Below are 14,518 nucleotides of genomic sequence, written 5' to 3' on the forward strand. Positions count from 1 at the left end.
CAAAGAGGTATTATCAAACTCACTTGGTGAGCTGTTACAGAACAAGCTTCAAATAGTGCCCGTGTTACTGGTAGCAAATATGGATATTGAACTTAGTGATAGAGAAAGGCAAAGTCACTATAATCCCAAAAGGCTGCTTTCTCATCAGAGAGAGACAACTGGTGGTGGTTTAACCTGAAGGTCACCATGCCTCAAGCAAGCAGAGAGGTTAAAGAAGGATAGTCCTTCATGATAACCTGAGCCAGTGACACGAATTGAACCCACACTGTTGGAATTACTCTGCATTGAAAACCAGCTATCCAGCCAACTGATCTGACTGACCCCAAGCACTAAGCAAGTTATCTTTTCCCTAGAATGGGGGATTCCAAGACCAGGGGGCACGTTTTTAAGGTGAGAGGAGAAAGATTTTAAAAAGACAAGAGGGGCATTTCTTTTTACACAGAAGGTGTATCACATGTGGAATGAACTTCCTGAGGAAATGGGGGATGTGGGTACAATTACAACATTTAAAAGACATTTGGATAAGTGCATGAATAGGAAAGATTTGGAGGGATATGGGCCGGGAGTAGGCAGATGGGACTAGTTTAGTTTGGGATTATGGTCGGCATGGACTGGTTGGACCAAAGGGTCTGTTTCTGCGCTGCATGACTCTGACTCAATGACCCTATAATGTCAAGCTTCTCCAATGTTGTTGTGTGTGCACCCTTTTGAACAATTGATGACAATTCCATCATCTTCCTAGCAGTCCATAGAGTGCACAGAGGTCTTAAGGAGGTCAATAAGTGAACTACTCATTGTAATACACTCAGCCTTTGTCCTGTTTTGGTGGCCACTGTGTCGAAATGGATGGTATGGTTCCATTCTAGTCAGTTGTGTCAGTCAATGTCAGGGAGGTGGTCAGCACCTTCCTGATGAGTGAGCTCCATATATGGTGCAAATGTTGACCTGCTGCTCATTAAACCAAACATGAACGTTGCTGATGTGCAGCTTTAGGTACCACCAAGGGGTTGTGAATAAACTCTCCCACTCTATGATCACCAGAAACGAGACTCATTCCTGACCTTCTGAGAAAGAGAGAATCATTGATAAGCACAGTTGGGTCATAGATTCTTTCTTGGCAGTTCCACTGCGGGGGATGAGGTGATTGACACGGAGACCAAGAATAAGGAGAGAAAGATAGAGAGAAAGAAAGAAAGGGCCAAGAGAGAGCCTGAAAGCAGCAGCAACATAGTAGCAAGATCTACAATAATTAGTCTCTGATTAGCACAACCATTTTCTTGTGTCAGAATTAATTTTGGCCATCAGAGAATGTTTCTTTTTTTCCGTCATTGAGCTGAGTTTTCTAGTGAGCCCTTGGTACTATATTTGCTGTAATGCAGCCCTGATGCCAAGAACAGCTCCCTGAGTATTTAGCTCGTTTGTTGATGTTTAGTGTCTGGCAGTCACAAAGTCAAGAGCCATATATTCATGTGGCATTGTAGGCAGCCTTGTTACAGCTAACTTGTGAATGCATTCCAACTTTAAAGTGAAAACAGCCAATGAGTTAAAGAATTCACATGAAATTGGATGCTGATTGTTGGATTTTGTCAAGAGAGAGTTGAACTAGTTTTGTCTGGAGATCACCTCATAGGAATGACTAAGTTCTGTATGTAGTAGCAAAAACAGAAATTGCTGTAAAAGCTCAGCAGGTCTGGCAGCATCTGTGAAGGAAAAAATCAGAGTGACTATTTCGGGTCCGGTGACCCTTCCTCAGAACCATTCCGAGGAAGGGTCACCGGACCCTAAGCGTTAATTCTGACTTTTTTCTTCACAGATGCTGCCAGACCTGCTGAGCTTTTGCAGCAATTTCTGTTTTTGTTCCTGTTTTACAGCATCCGCAGTTTTTATTCTATATGGAGGAATTAGCTCAGAGTAGTTTGTGGACTAGATTTGGTCAGGAAAGAGGTTTGCAGACAATTGTGGTTTTGAGTGTTAAGCAAGAAGTATAAATTGTAAAATGCATGTAATCCCAATGATTCATTTATTTTTATTATTCGTAGGGTATTCTGCACTCCACTCCGAGTTATTACTATAGATGGTAAATTATTGATGCTCTAGGACTGATGCTTGTGGCACTCCATTAGTTACATCTTTCCAAACTCAACAAGTTCCTTAATCCCGACTCTATTAACAGAGATGTTAGAATTCAAAAAGATGGTATTAAAACTAGCTTAAAGGCACGTTACCTGAATGCTCGTAGCATTCAAAACAAGGTAGATGAGTTAATGGCACAAATCATCGCGAATGAGTATGATTTGGTAACTATTATGGAGACATGGTTGCAGGATGGTCATAACTGGGAATTAAATATCCAGGGGTATCAAACTATTCAGAAGGACAGACAGGAAGGTAAGGGGGGGAGTGTAGCTCTGATATTTAAGGATGACATCAGGGCAGTAGTGAGAGATGATATAGGTTCTATGAGAATAAGGTTGGAATTTAGGTGGAGATTAGAAATTCTAAGGAGAAAAGGTCACTGATAGGCGTAGTCTATAGGCCACCAAATAATAACATCACATTGGGGCAAGCATTAAACAAAGAAATAACTAATGCCTATAAAAATGGCACGGCAATTATCATGGGGGATTTTAATCTACATGTCGATTGGTCAAACCAGGCCAGTCAAGGAAGCCTTGTGGAGGAGTTCATTGAATGTATCCGCGGTCATTGTCTTGAACAGTATGGAATGGAACCGATGAGGGAGCAATCTACCGTACATCTGGTCCTGTGTACTGAGACAGGAATCATTAATGATCTCATAGTTAGGGATCTTCTTGGAAGGAGCAATCACAGTACGGTCGTTCGTTTACCAGGGTTCTATCCTTAAACAAAGGAGACCACAATAAGATGAGGGAGGAGTTGGCTGAAGTAGACTGGAAGCAAAGACTTTATGGTGGGACAATTCAGAAACAATGGAGGACTTTCAAAGCAATTTTTCAAAGTGCTCAGCAAAAGTATATACTAGTGAAAAGAAAGGACTGTAGGAAAAGGGGTAATCAGTTACGGATGTGTAAGGAAATAAGGCAAGCTATCAAATTGAAAGACAAGGCATACAAAATGGCAAAGACCAGTGGGAAAGTGGAAGATTAGGAAATCTTTCAATGTCAACAGAAAGCCACAACAAAAACAGCTATGAAGAAAAATAAGTAGATTATGAGAGTAAAATAGCTCAGAATATAAAGAGAGATAGCAAAAGTTTCTATAAATATGTAAAACGAAAAGAAACGGCTAAGGTAAACATTGGTCCTTTAAGAGGATGTGAAGGGGGATTTAATAACGGGAATGAGGAAATAGCCAAGGCATTGGACAGGTATTTTGTGTCAGTCTTCACCGTGGAGGACTCAAATAATATGCCAGTAATTGATGACAAGGAGACTAAGGTAGATGAGGACTTAGACACAATCATTATCCTGAAAGAGGTAGTGTTGGGCAGGCTAATGGAGCTAAAGGTAGAAAGTCTCCTGGACCTGATGGAGTGCATCCCAGCCTACTAAAGGAGATGGTGAGAGTAATATCAAATGCACTTGTGGTAATTTTCCAAAACTCACTGGACTCTGGGGCAGCCCCAGCAGATTGAAAAACAGCCAATGTGACGCCACTGTTTAAAAGAGGAGGCAGACAAACGAAAGGGAATTATAAACCAGTTAGCTTAACTTCTGTAGTGGGGAGAATGTTTGAATCTATCATCAAGGAAGAAATAGCAAGACATCTAGGTATAAATTGTCCCATTGGGCGGATGCAGCATGGGTTCATGAAAGGCAGGTCATATTTAACTAGCTTACAGGAATTCTGTGGCGATATTACGAGCACAGTGGACAACAGGGACCCAGTAGATGTGGTGTATCTAGATTTCCAAAAGGAATTCGACAAGGTGCCACACAAAAGGCTGCTGTATAAGATAAAGGTGCTTTGTGTAGCACACAATGTATTAGCATGGATAGAGGATTGGTTAACTAACAGGAAGCAGAGATAGGGGTAAATGAATGCTTTTCTGGCTGGCAATCAGTGACTAGTGGTGTGCCTCAGGGATCAATGCTGGGACTGTAACTGTTTATAATTTACATAGATGATTTGGAGTTGGGGACCATGTGTAGTGTGTCGATGTTTGCGGATGACACTAAGATGAGTGGTAGAGCAGAGTGCGCAGAGGACTCTGGAAGTTTGCAGGGGGATATAGATAGTTTAAGTGAGTGGGCGAAGGTCTGGCAGATGGAGTACAATGTTGATAAATGTGAATTCATTCATTTTGGTAGGAATAACAGTAAAAAGGCATATTATTTGAATAGTAAAAAATTGCAGTATGCTGCTGTGCTGAGGGTTGGTTTTTGGGTACAACTGGTAATTAAAAAGGCAAACAGAATTTTGTCCTTCATTGCTAGAGGGATTGAGTCTAAAAGCAGGGGGTTTATGTTATAGCTGCAAAGGATGCAGGTGAGGCCACACCTGGAGTGGTCTCCTTACTTGCGAAAGGATGCACTGGCACTGGAGGGGGTGCAGAGGAGATTCACTAGGTTGATTCCAGAGTTAAGAGGGTTGGCTTAAGAGGAGAAGCTGAATAGACTGGGATTATATTCATTGGAATTTAGAAGAATGAGGGGGGATCTTAAAGAAGCAGATACAATTATGAAGGGCATAAATAAGATAGAAGCAGGGAGGATGTTTCCCCTGGCGGGTGAAACTATAACAAGAGGGCATAGCCTCAAAATTAGGGTAAGCAGATTTAGGACTGAATTGAGGAGGAACTTCTTCAGCCAAAGGATTGTGAATCTATGAAACTTCACTGCCCAGTGAAGTAGTTGAGGTTTTCGCATTGAATGTTTTTAAAGCTAGGATAGATCATTTTTGAACTGTAAAGGAAAGCGCAGCGTGGTGGCCCAGTGGTTAGCACTGCTGCCTCACAGCACCAGGGACCTGGGTTCGATTCCAACCTTGGGCAATTATCTGTATGTTCTTCCTTTGTCTTCATGGGTTTCCACTGGGTGCTCCGGTTTCCTCCCACAGTCCAAAGATGTGTAAGTTAGGTGAACTGGCCATGCTAAATTGCCCATAGTGTTCAGGGATATGTAGGTTAGGTGCATCAACCATAGGAAATGCAGGATAGGGTGATGGGTCTGAGTGGGATGCTCTTCGGAGAGTCAGTGTGGACTTCTTGGGCTGAATGGCCTGTTGCCGTACTGTGGGGATTCTATGAATTAAGGGTTATGGTGATAGGGTGAATAAGTTGAGCTCAGGCCATGAAAAAATCAACCATGAACTTATTTGGTGGTGGAGTGGACTCGAAGAGTCAGATGGCCTACTCCTGCTTCTGGTTCTTATGTTCTTTGTTCTTTCTGCCTTCTATGTGTTTACCAATCCTCAATCTATGCCAATACATCACCCCAAATACGATGATCTCCCATCTTGTGTAATGACCTTTTACGTGACACCATTTAGAATAATCCAAATACACTATGTCCACTTTCATCAATATCCTCAATGAACTCTAACAAATTTTTCAAATGTAGGCTCCCTTTCACAGAATCATGTTACCTCTGTTTGATTGCATTAAACCTTTCTAAATGTCCTGCTACTGAACAAGACACTGGCTGAGGCTCTGCCAAACATAAATTCTGCATTCTAATAGCTGCCTCACTCACAGTCACATCCTCCTGTCCACGATCACAAACCAAATTTGATGTAATTGATCTAACCCTCCCTATTGTGTTGCATTATTCACATCTCAGACTCCAGCTCATCAACTCTGAACCAAGGCCCTTGAGCAAGCAACATTTGTTGCAGATCACACCAATGTGCACCAAAGTCCATCAGCGCCTATATACTACAGCTGCAACACATCACCTATTCAGTCAACACTATTATATTTAATTAATATAAATGTTAATCCTCAACCTAGAGGGATTGCCTGAGGAGAAGACACCAAAACATAGACTAAAACTTCAAAATGTGTTTTTAAAAAACTGCAATCTCAGATAATAAAAACAAAAAATCCAAGAAACACTCATTGGGTCTGACAGCAGCTATGGTAAAAGAAACAGGAATGTTTCAGGTTCTGATAAAAAAAAATCATTGTCCTGAAGTGTGAACTCCACTTCTCTTTCTAAAGAAGCTGCCCAACCCATTGAGAGTTTCCAGCATTTTCTGATTTTAATTCAGCCATTCAGAATCCACAATATTCACTTTTCAATCAGTTGCTAAAATGTTGGCATTATTTCTAACAACAGAATAATGTGTAGTATGCAAGTTAAGGTACTTCATTTTAAAAAGCCTTAGAATTCACTTGCAACATTCAATCTCACAGCTATGCTCACTCATGTTGTAAGGTGTGTGTTGTATTGTTGCATATGTTTTATTTGTTGAGGTGGTTGGTATTCACCAGGAGCAAAAAGACAAGAGAAAGATGCAAGATACTTTAGTTTAGAAAAACAGGTTCGAAGCTGAGAAAGAGTCCGGTGAGCATCCAGCTGGTAGGAAGAAAAGAGGAATGTTAGGTTGCAACTTAACTGCTCTTAGAAACTCTGGCTCAAAAATCTCAAAGACGTAGCTGTGAATGAGAAATCAGTTGTAAGTAATTTTATTTTTTCCAGAATGTGGACTGGGCCTGCATGCTGCAAGAACCACAAGTGGGCTGAGGCCATTATAGTTCAACACCTAAAAACAAGTCATAGTCAGTGGCCTGTAGATAATACTTTTGCCCTGAGCTTAAACCATTGCACAAAGGACATATTTAAATACAAGTTGTTCTTTCTCTATTTATTCGATGATTTTCCATGACACAACCAAAATTAGATTTTTTTTAAACCTATAACATACTGAAAAGAGTAGTCGGGGAACCAACATTTTGAAGAGCAGACAGATCCAGGCTATTTGTTATCAAATGGAACTTAATAAAAGTCAATGACCTTTGTGGCCTGTTTAATGTTCTGATTCATGGTCAGGAAATGGTCTGCCCGGAATTCAATCTGAATGATTTGCAAAACAATAACTAACACTCTGCAAACAAACAAGTAATTTATTAAATCAGCTTTTGGGTATAGAATGTACATACACTGTTTTAGATTATTAACTTGTTGTATGGGTGGGAAAAGATTCATAATTTATAAGAGCATTTTAGAACAAATTTTTCCCACAGAACTTGCAGCATTGTTTTCAAAACCCTAAGCTCGTGGTTTTATTAATTTTGCTTTTTGATATTTCATGAGTGGCAGACTTTCAAAGTGGATTGAAAGTTGCTTAGTGGGGAGAAACAGAACCCTGCAGCCCAATGGTCTCAATGTGGACTTCACAAGCTTCAAAATCTCCCCACCCCCGACCTCATCCCAAGACCAGCCCAGCTCATCCCTGCCTCCTTGACCTGTCCGTCTTCTCTCCCACCTACCCCCCCCAATCAACCAACTCCCATCCCAAATCCCTACCTACACTCACCTTTACTAGCTCCATCCCCACCTCCTTGACCTGTCCATCTTCTCTCCACCTATCTGCTCCTCTTTCCACCTTCCATCATCGCCTCCCCCTCTCTCTATTTATTTCAGAGTCCCCTTCCCCTCCCCCATTTCTGAAGAAGGGTCCCGACCCGAAACGTCAGCTTTCTTGCTCCTCTAGTGTTCTGCTGTGTTCATCCAGCTCTACACCTTGTTATCTCAGACTCCAGCATCAGCACTTCCTACTATCTCTAAGTGACAGGTGCATTTCTGAAGAAGGGTCAGTGGGCTTGAAATGTTAACTCTGTTTCTCTCCACAGATGCTGCTAAATCTGCTGAGTTTCTCCAGCGATTCCTGTTTTTGTTTCAGTTTTTTTATTGATAACTAATAGGTAATGGTGTCACCGTGTCTATCAATGGATTTGGATGTCAGATCATTCAGCTGGTTAGAATGTGATGCAGAATACCAATGGTGTGGGATCAATCCCTGTACTGATAGTGGTAACTCATAGAATGGAGTTACGTCCCTCAAACCAGATGTAAACAGTGTGTCTGTCTAATGGTTAAATGCTCCTTTGTGGAATATAGTTAATTACCAGATATAAAAATGTTTAGGCAATGTCAGAATTATTTTTACTTATTTTTCCAGTATGTTCACTTCTAGCTCCTTATGCAATAGGAAAGGGTTATGGAGACAGCGATCCATGGTGGATTCCCATGGCAATGCCTTGACAAATTAGATTGTCATCAGCTATGTGGAGGTGCTGGTGTTGGCCTCTGGTGGACAAGGGTCAGAAGTCACACAACACCCAAAACGTCAGCTTTCCTGCTCCTCTGATGCTGCTTGGCCTGCTGTGTTCATCCAGCTCTACACCGTGTTATACCAAGTTATAGTCCAACAGGGTTTATTTGAAATCACAAGCTTTTGAAGAGCTGCCCCTTCATCACCTGACAAAGGGGTAGTGCTTCGAAAGCTTGTGATTTCAAATAAACCTGTTGGACTATAACTTGGTGTTGTGTGACCTCTGATCCTGTCATCAGCTAAGAATAACAATTAACAGTTCCTGCCCCTCCATGCCAACCATGACCCAAGCAATCAGCGCCCACTCCTCTTACTGTGCAAAGTATCATCCCCTTTCAAAATTTGCAAACTTACATTCCAGTCCTTCGATTTCAAGTCTCCAATGTTTCACTTCTAAACTACCAAGCAATTACTTGTATAATGCTTAATGTTTACTAATGATTTTGAAGATACTACTTTGAGACGAGTAAAGTATCTAACATCTTGGACAATCAGCTCCATAACTAATGATCAATAAGCTCACATGAATAATAACGTTCATTAAGCTTGCTGTTAATTTACCATCAAATTCAGCAAGGCAGTCAAGAATATCACTACATGTATATGACAAATAAACTTAGTATTCAAAGTGGCAAATAATTGTCAAATAATGCGTAGAATCCTTTGTTTCATTATTGTCAGTGCGCTGTTATCCATTAGAATCATAGAATCCCTACAATATGGAAGCAGGCCATTCAGCCCATCACATTCACACCAACCCTCTGAAGAGAATCCCACCTAGACCCATCCCCCTGCCCTATCCCTGTAGCCCTGCATTTCCCATGGCTAATCCACCTAGCCTGCACATCCCTAGACTATGGGTGATTTAGCAATCCACCTAACAGCCACATCTTTGGACTAGGGAGGAAACCAGAGCACCCTGAGGAAACCCACACGGACACGGGGAGAATGTCCAAACTCCACACAGACAGTCGCCCAAGGGTGGAATCAAACCCAGGTCCCTGGCGCTGTGAGGCAGCAGTGCTAACCACTGAACCACCTTGCTGCATTATTTGAATGAGCTTCATCTGTTGTTTCATTCTGCTTCTATTCTTCTTTGGTTTTACCCATTTTTGTTTATTTCTCATTGCTGATCACATAAAAATTCCTTTATACCGCTTATCTATTTTAGCTTTGATGAAGATTCCACATCCAAAAATATTCAGCAGCCTTTTTATTGTCCATAGATGCTAATGGACTGATTGATTATTTCCAGCATTTTCCCTTTTCTCTCATTTTTTGTGAACTCTTGTTTCCTCAAAAGTCTAGCACTTTGCATCATCATTGCTGAGCCAATTTTATAACCAAACTTTCATAACACTCAGCAAGTTATCACTTTCAAATGAAGGAGTCACATATAAAATTTGCTGTCTGTCAGTTTAAGTTTCAGTTCATTTGTGCAACACAGTAGATTCTTTATTGGTTGATTGCCCTGGGCAGGATGTAGGGGAGAGGTGGTTGGGAGTTGGGTAAAGGAATATTGTCTCCTGTCTGATGGAATTGGTCCAAAGCCTAGTGCATTTCTCGTGACTTCTCATGTGTTTTGAGCAGGTCATTGATGAGGAGGGTCAGGAGGTTTGACATCTCTATTGTAGAGCACAGCCTGGTGGAAGTGATTTATATAGTGAAGGGCGGGTGGTTGGATCACTGAAGAAAATCAGCCAAGAAAGTGGTGGGTAAAAATTTGACAGACCAGGGCTTTAATTCTCTACTACATCTGAAAAACAACATTTCAGATGAGTGGGTTGCATCATAAGACCATAAGACATAGGAGCAGAAGTAGGCTGTTCGGCCCATCGAGTTTGCTCTGCATTCAATGAGATTACGGCTGATTTGATAATCCTTGACTCCACTTTCCTGCCTTTTCCCTATAATCCTTGATTCCATTATTGATTAAAAACCTGTCTCAGTCTTGAATGTACTTAATGACCCTGGCTCTACAGCAAAGAATACCACAGAGTCACTACCCTTTGAGAGAAGAAATTTCTCCTCATCTCTGTCTTATGTGGGCCAACTCTTACTCTGAGATTATGCCGTCTGGTCCTGGATTTGCCTAAAAGGAGAAGTAGACTCACCTCATCCATCCTGTCGAGTGTGCTAAGAACAAAAACAAAGTTGCTGGAAAAGCTCAGCAGGTCTGGCAGCATCTGTGAAGGAAAAAACAGAGTTAATGTTTCGGGTCCGGTGACCCTTCAGTTTTTTCCTTCTGTTTTTTTCCTTCACAGATGCCGCCAGACCTGCTGAGCTTTTCCAGCAACTTTGTTTTTCTTCCTGATTTACAGCATCCACAGTTCTTTCAGTTTTTATCAAATGTGCTAAGAACCTTGCATGTTTCAATACTGTCACTTTTCATTCTTCTAAACTCCAATAATATAGTATACGCATGACCTACTCAATGTTTCCCCTTCTATGCCTGGGATCAACCTAATCCTCTTATCTGGACTACCTCCAATGCCAGAATATCTTTCTTTAGATTAGTTCCTTTAAGAAGTAGTGGATGTGGGTACAATTACAACATTTAAAAGACATTTAGATAAGAACATGAATAGGAAAGATTTGGAGGGATATAGGCCAGGAGCAGGCAGGTGGGACTAGTTTAGTTTGGGATTATGGTTGGTATGGACTTGTTGGACCGAAGGGTCTGTTTTCATGCTGTATGACTCTATGACGACTCAATACCAAGTACCAATCCAAAGAGGTAATTGTGTGACAATTGCGCCACCCATTGGAAGTCTACAATTGCATTAGGGCCTTAGTGATATCAAGTTTCTGGCAGTCTCCTGGACCATCCATTTCAGAGCCCCAGGGAACATGGTGAAGACCCACTTGTCAATGGGAATGTGGCACAAAATTTTAATCCAGTAACTGCCTTATTCACACCCAAAACAAATGAAAATTAGTCCGACTGAATATTTACCTATTCACTTGTTCTTCCTCTACAAAATAAAATAGCTATTGAGTTAAATAGTAGAGCAAAGGCACGTGTCAATTTTAAAATATAATTTGGCTTTCAATTTTCCAAGTTAATGGGAGCAGAGCCTCTGGCTGAATGTAACCAAATTAATAAGGCTTTCAAGTTGAATACTGCACCGAAGGAAAAACAAGTGAAACTTGCAAATGATGCATACTGATCTGTGTTCCTCAGAATAATGCTCCAATACAAACAATGCATTCACTTCAAGGTATGAAATAAGCTGACTTAGAAATTCAACATGTAACAGGACCATTTCAGCAAGGCCAGTCAGAGAATTTCCACCATAGCCATTTAGAGGTCTTGTCAAGCTCACCATAAGTCAGATTATAAAAATGCATTTGTGAATCAATCTGCTGGTACATGTTATGGTACACCCCAGTGACAGGTGGGACATTTATTCACTGACAGGTTTTGGGCATCTCTGGCTAAAGCAGCATTTATTGCCCATTCCTAATTGCCCAGAGGGCAGTTAAGTGTCAACCACTGTGATGCAGGTCTGGAGTCACATGAAGACCAGACCAGGCAAGGATGATAGATTTCCCTTCCTGAATGACGTTAGTGAACCAGAAAAGTGTTTTTTTTCCCTGACAATAGTTTCATGGTCATCCTTATATATCTAGATTCGTTACTGAATTCAAATTCCACCATCTGCCATAGAGGAATTTGAACCCAGGTCCCTGGAACATTAGCTGAGTTTCTGGATTAACAGTCTCATGATAATACCACTAGGCTATTGGCTCTGCGTTAACTTCAGTATGGATCTTCCAGCACAGCGATAGGGACATTACCATTGCTTCACAAGAGCCTCTAAGCTACATGACCAATGGTTGTGACATTCCATCAGCCAGGCATTTTTCAAATCTTAATGCAGCGTATTTCTTTCTGCCCTGACAGGATCATATGGACTCACGGCACCCAGCGAGGTGAACGGAAGGTTAGGAGAGTCCATCACTGTGGACTGCCAGTACAACATAGCAAGTAACCGGGATTCTGAGAAGTATTGGTGTAAAGGAAAAATGAGTTATTCATGCACCGTGTTGGCATCCACTACAGAAGTACAGCAGGAAAGATCCAGTAGACTGTTCATTATGGACAATCAAACCATTGGAATATTTTCAGTAAAAATGCAGCAATTATCACCGGAAGACGCAGGATGGTATTGGTGTGGGATAACAAGGCTGGGCAAAGATGAAATGACTTGTGTTAAATTGAATGTTCTCACAGGTAAGCTGAGTTATTAATCACCATTTATTGACTTCAAGCACAGTGTAAGAATTCCAATAAATGAACAATTCACTGCTGTTGTAACCTGTTTAAACAGAGAAAGTTCTTAGATTTATTCAATTAAAAAAAAGGTTTAAAACAAACATGGAGAAGGCTGGAGAAACTCAGCAGGTCTGGCAGCATCTATGGAGAGAGAAACAGATTCTTCTTCAGAAAATAAAGGTTTCTTGGACCTAAACTGTATATGGAAGATAAATCAACACCCCACACATTTGACTGGTGGTGCTACATGATTAGAAAGCAGATATACAGTCAGAGTCTATGCAGAGAAAACAGATAATGTTTTGTGTAGAACTTTCCACAGAACTGAACTTTGAAAGGTAAACAGGGAACAGCGTTATTGTTGCATGAAGAAAGGACAGGGTGAGAAAAGAACACAAGAATAGCAATGTTTATATAAATATAAATATTTACAGGATAGTTACAGTAGAAAGAGGCTATTCAGCCCACCATAAATACACTGGATCTCTCAATGAGCAATTCATGTAGTACCATTCCCTTGCAACTTTCCTGCAATCCTGCACATTCTTCCTTTTCAGATAATAATCCAATTCCCTCCTAAAAGCCTCAATTGAACCTGGATCCAACACACTTTCAGGGATCGCACTCCTTTTCTTTCATACTCATTGTGTGTAAAGGTTCCTGTCCATGTCCCTCATTGCATCTTTTCCCAATTACCTTAAATATGTGCCCCCTCATTCTCAATCCTGCCATGAGTGGGAACCATTTTTCTTTATCTACTCTGTCCAGAGCCCTCGTAATTTTGAACACTTCTCTCAAATCTCCTCTCACTTTCTATTCTCCAAGAATGACAGTGCCAATTTCTCAACTTTATCTCCATGCTAAAATGTTCATTCCTGAAGTCCATTTCATGAATCTTTTCTGCACACTGTGCAATGCATTCACATAACTGTGGAAGAAGGATATTTATGGTTTGATGTGGGAGGTGGAGTCAATCAAGCAAATGCAATGGAAATGATGAAAGCTGGAAAAAAGGGATGAAGCTCCTTCAGAAAATGAGATGGGAAGAAACATACTTTAGACAGTTGCTGGCATCTGCAAAAAGTCCATCAGAGAGAGATAGAAATAGAGGGAAGAACTTGATCAGGAAAGAATCACGAAATTGAAGGTGGGAGAAATTAGAATTATGGTCAAATTCTCAAGAGAAAGTAAAAAAAGTAAAACTTGCAAACAATATATATTGGTCTGACTTGTATTGTAGACCTCAAAATGGAGTTCCAGTATATCCAGTACATTCATTTCCAAGTATTTACTCTTGTTTCCTTCTGGGAGAATACAGCAAAAGTGTTGAGGTAGAATAAATCTGGAGAAGGAAGATCAAAGTAGAAGAAAACCATATCATTGAAATGGCCAAGCAAACCTGATAGTCATGCATGTCCCAAAGAAGAGAATGGATTTCATATTGAAGTTGAAAGAGGAGAACTATTTCAGGCAAACTTCCATTCTACCACAAGGGGACGGGTCATTTATCTGCCCTGGGTGGTGAAGATTTAAATCTACTCTGTCATTTTAAGGCTTTATAATTGGAACAGGTGATAAATTAATGTAAAAAGATAATAAAAACATCAAACGCTGAAGGGGAAGTCAAAATACTGAAGGAATTAAAATTGATGAAGCAAAACAGAATGCGCTGAAGAAACTCAGCAGGTCTGGCTTCACCTGAGGAGAGAGAAACAGAATTAACATTTCAAGTCTGATAAAACTTTCCTTCAGAAGTGAGCTGGCATGTCAGAAAAAGAGTGATCTCAGACTGGAAAGGATAATTCTGTTTCTTTGATTGATTTGATTTGATTGATTTATTGTCGCATGGACCAAAATACAGTGAAAAGCTTTGTTTACGAGTGGTACAGACAGATCACAGCAAGCAAAAGATGTACAGATCAAAAAGACTTTGAGGCATACAGGTTACCTTGCAGGTTACATTATTTGAGGCTAGAGTCC

The 14,518-nt window shown here is 40.7% G+C and overlaps 1 protein-coding gene across 1 annotated transcript in view; it reads left to right on the plus strand.

Annotated features, from left to right (window-relative positions):
- The window catches only part of LOC125486037, a 69,507-nt gene that overhangs the window by 3,473 nt on the left and 51,516 nt on the right, over positions 1-14,518 (plus strand). The window contains exon 2 of the mRNA XM_048611813.1: positions 12,167-12,496. Coding sequence (XP_048467770.1) covers positions 12,167-12,496 — 330 coding nt within the window. The remainder of the gene's footprint in view (positions 1-12,166; positions 12,497-14,518) is intronic.

The sequence above is a fragment of the Rhincodon typus genome, chromosome 25 (genome assembly GCF_021869965.1).
Source record: "Rhincodon typus isolate 14 chromosome 25, sRhiTyp1.1, whole genome shotgun sequence".
Taxonomy (NCBI): Eukaryota; Metazoa; Chordata; class Chondrichthyes; order Orectolobiformes; family Rhincodontidae; genus Rhincodon; species Rhincodon typus.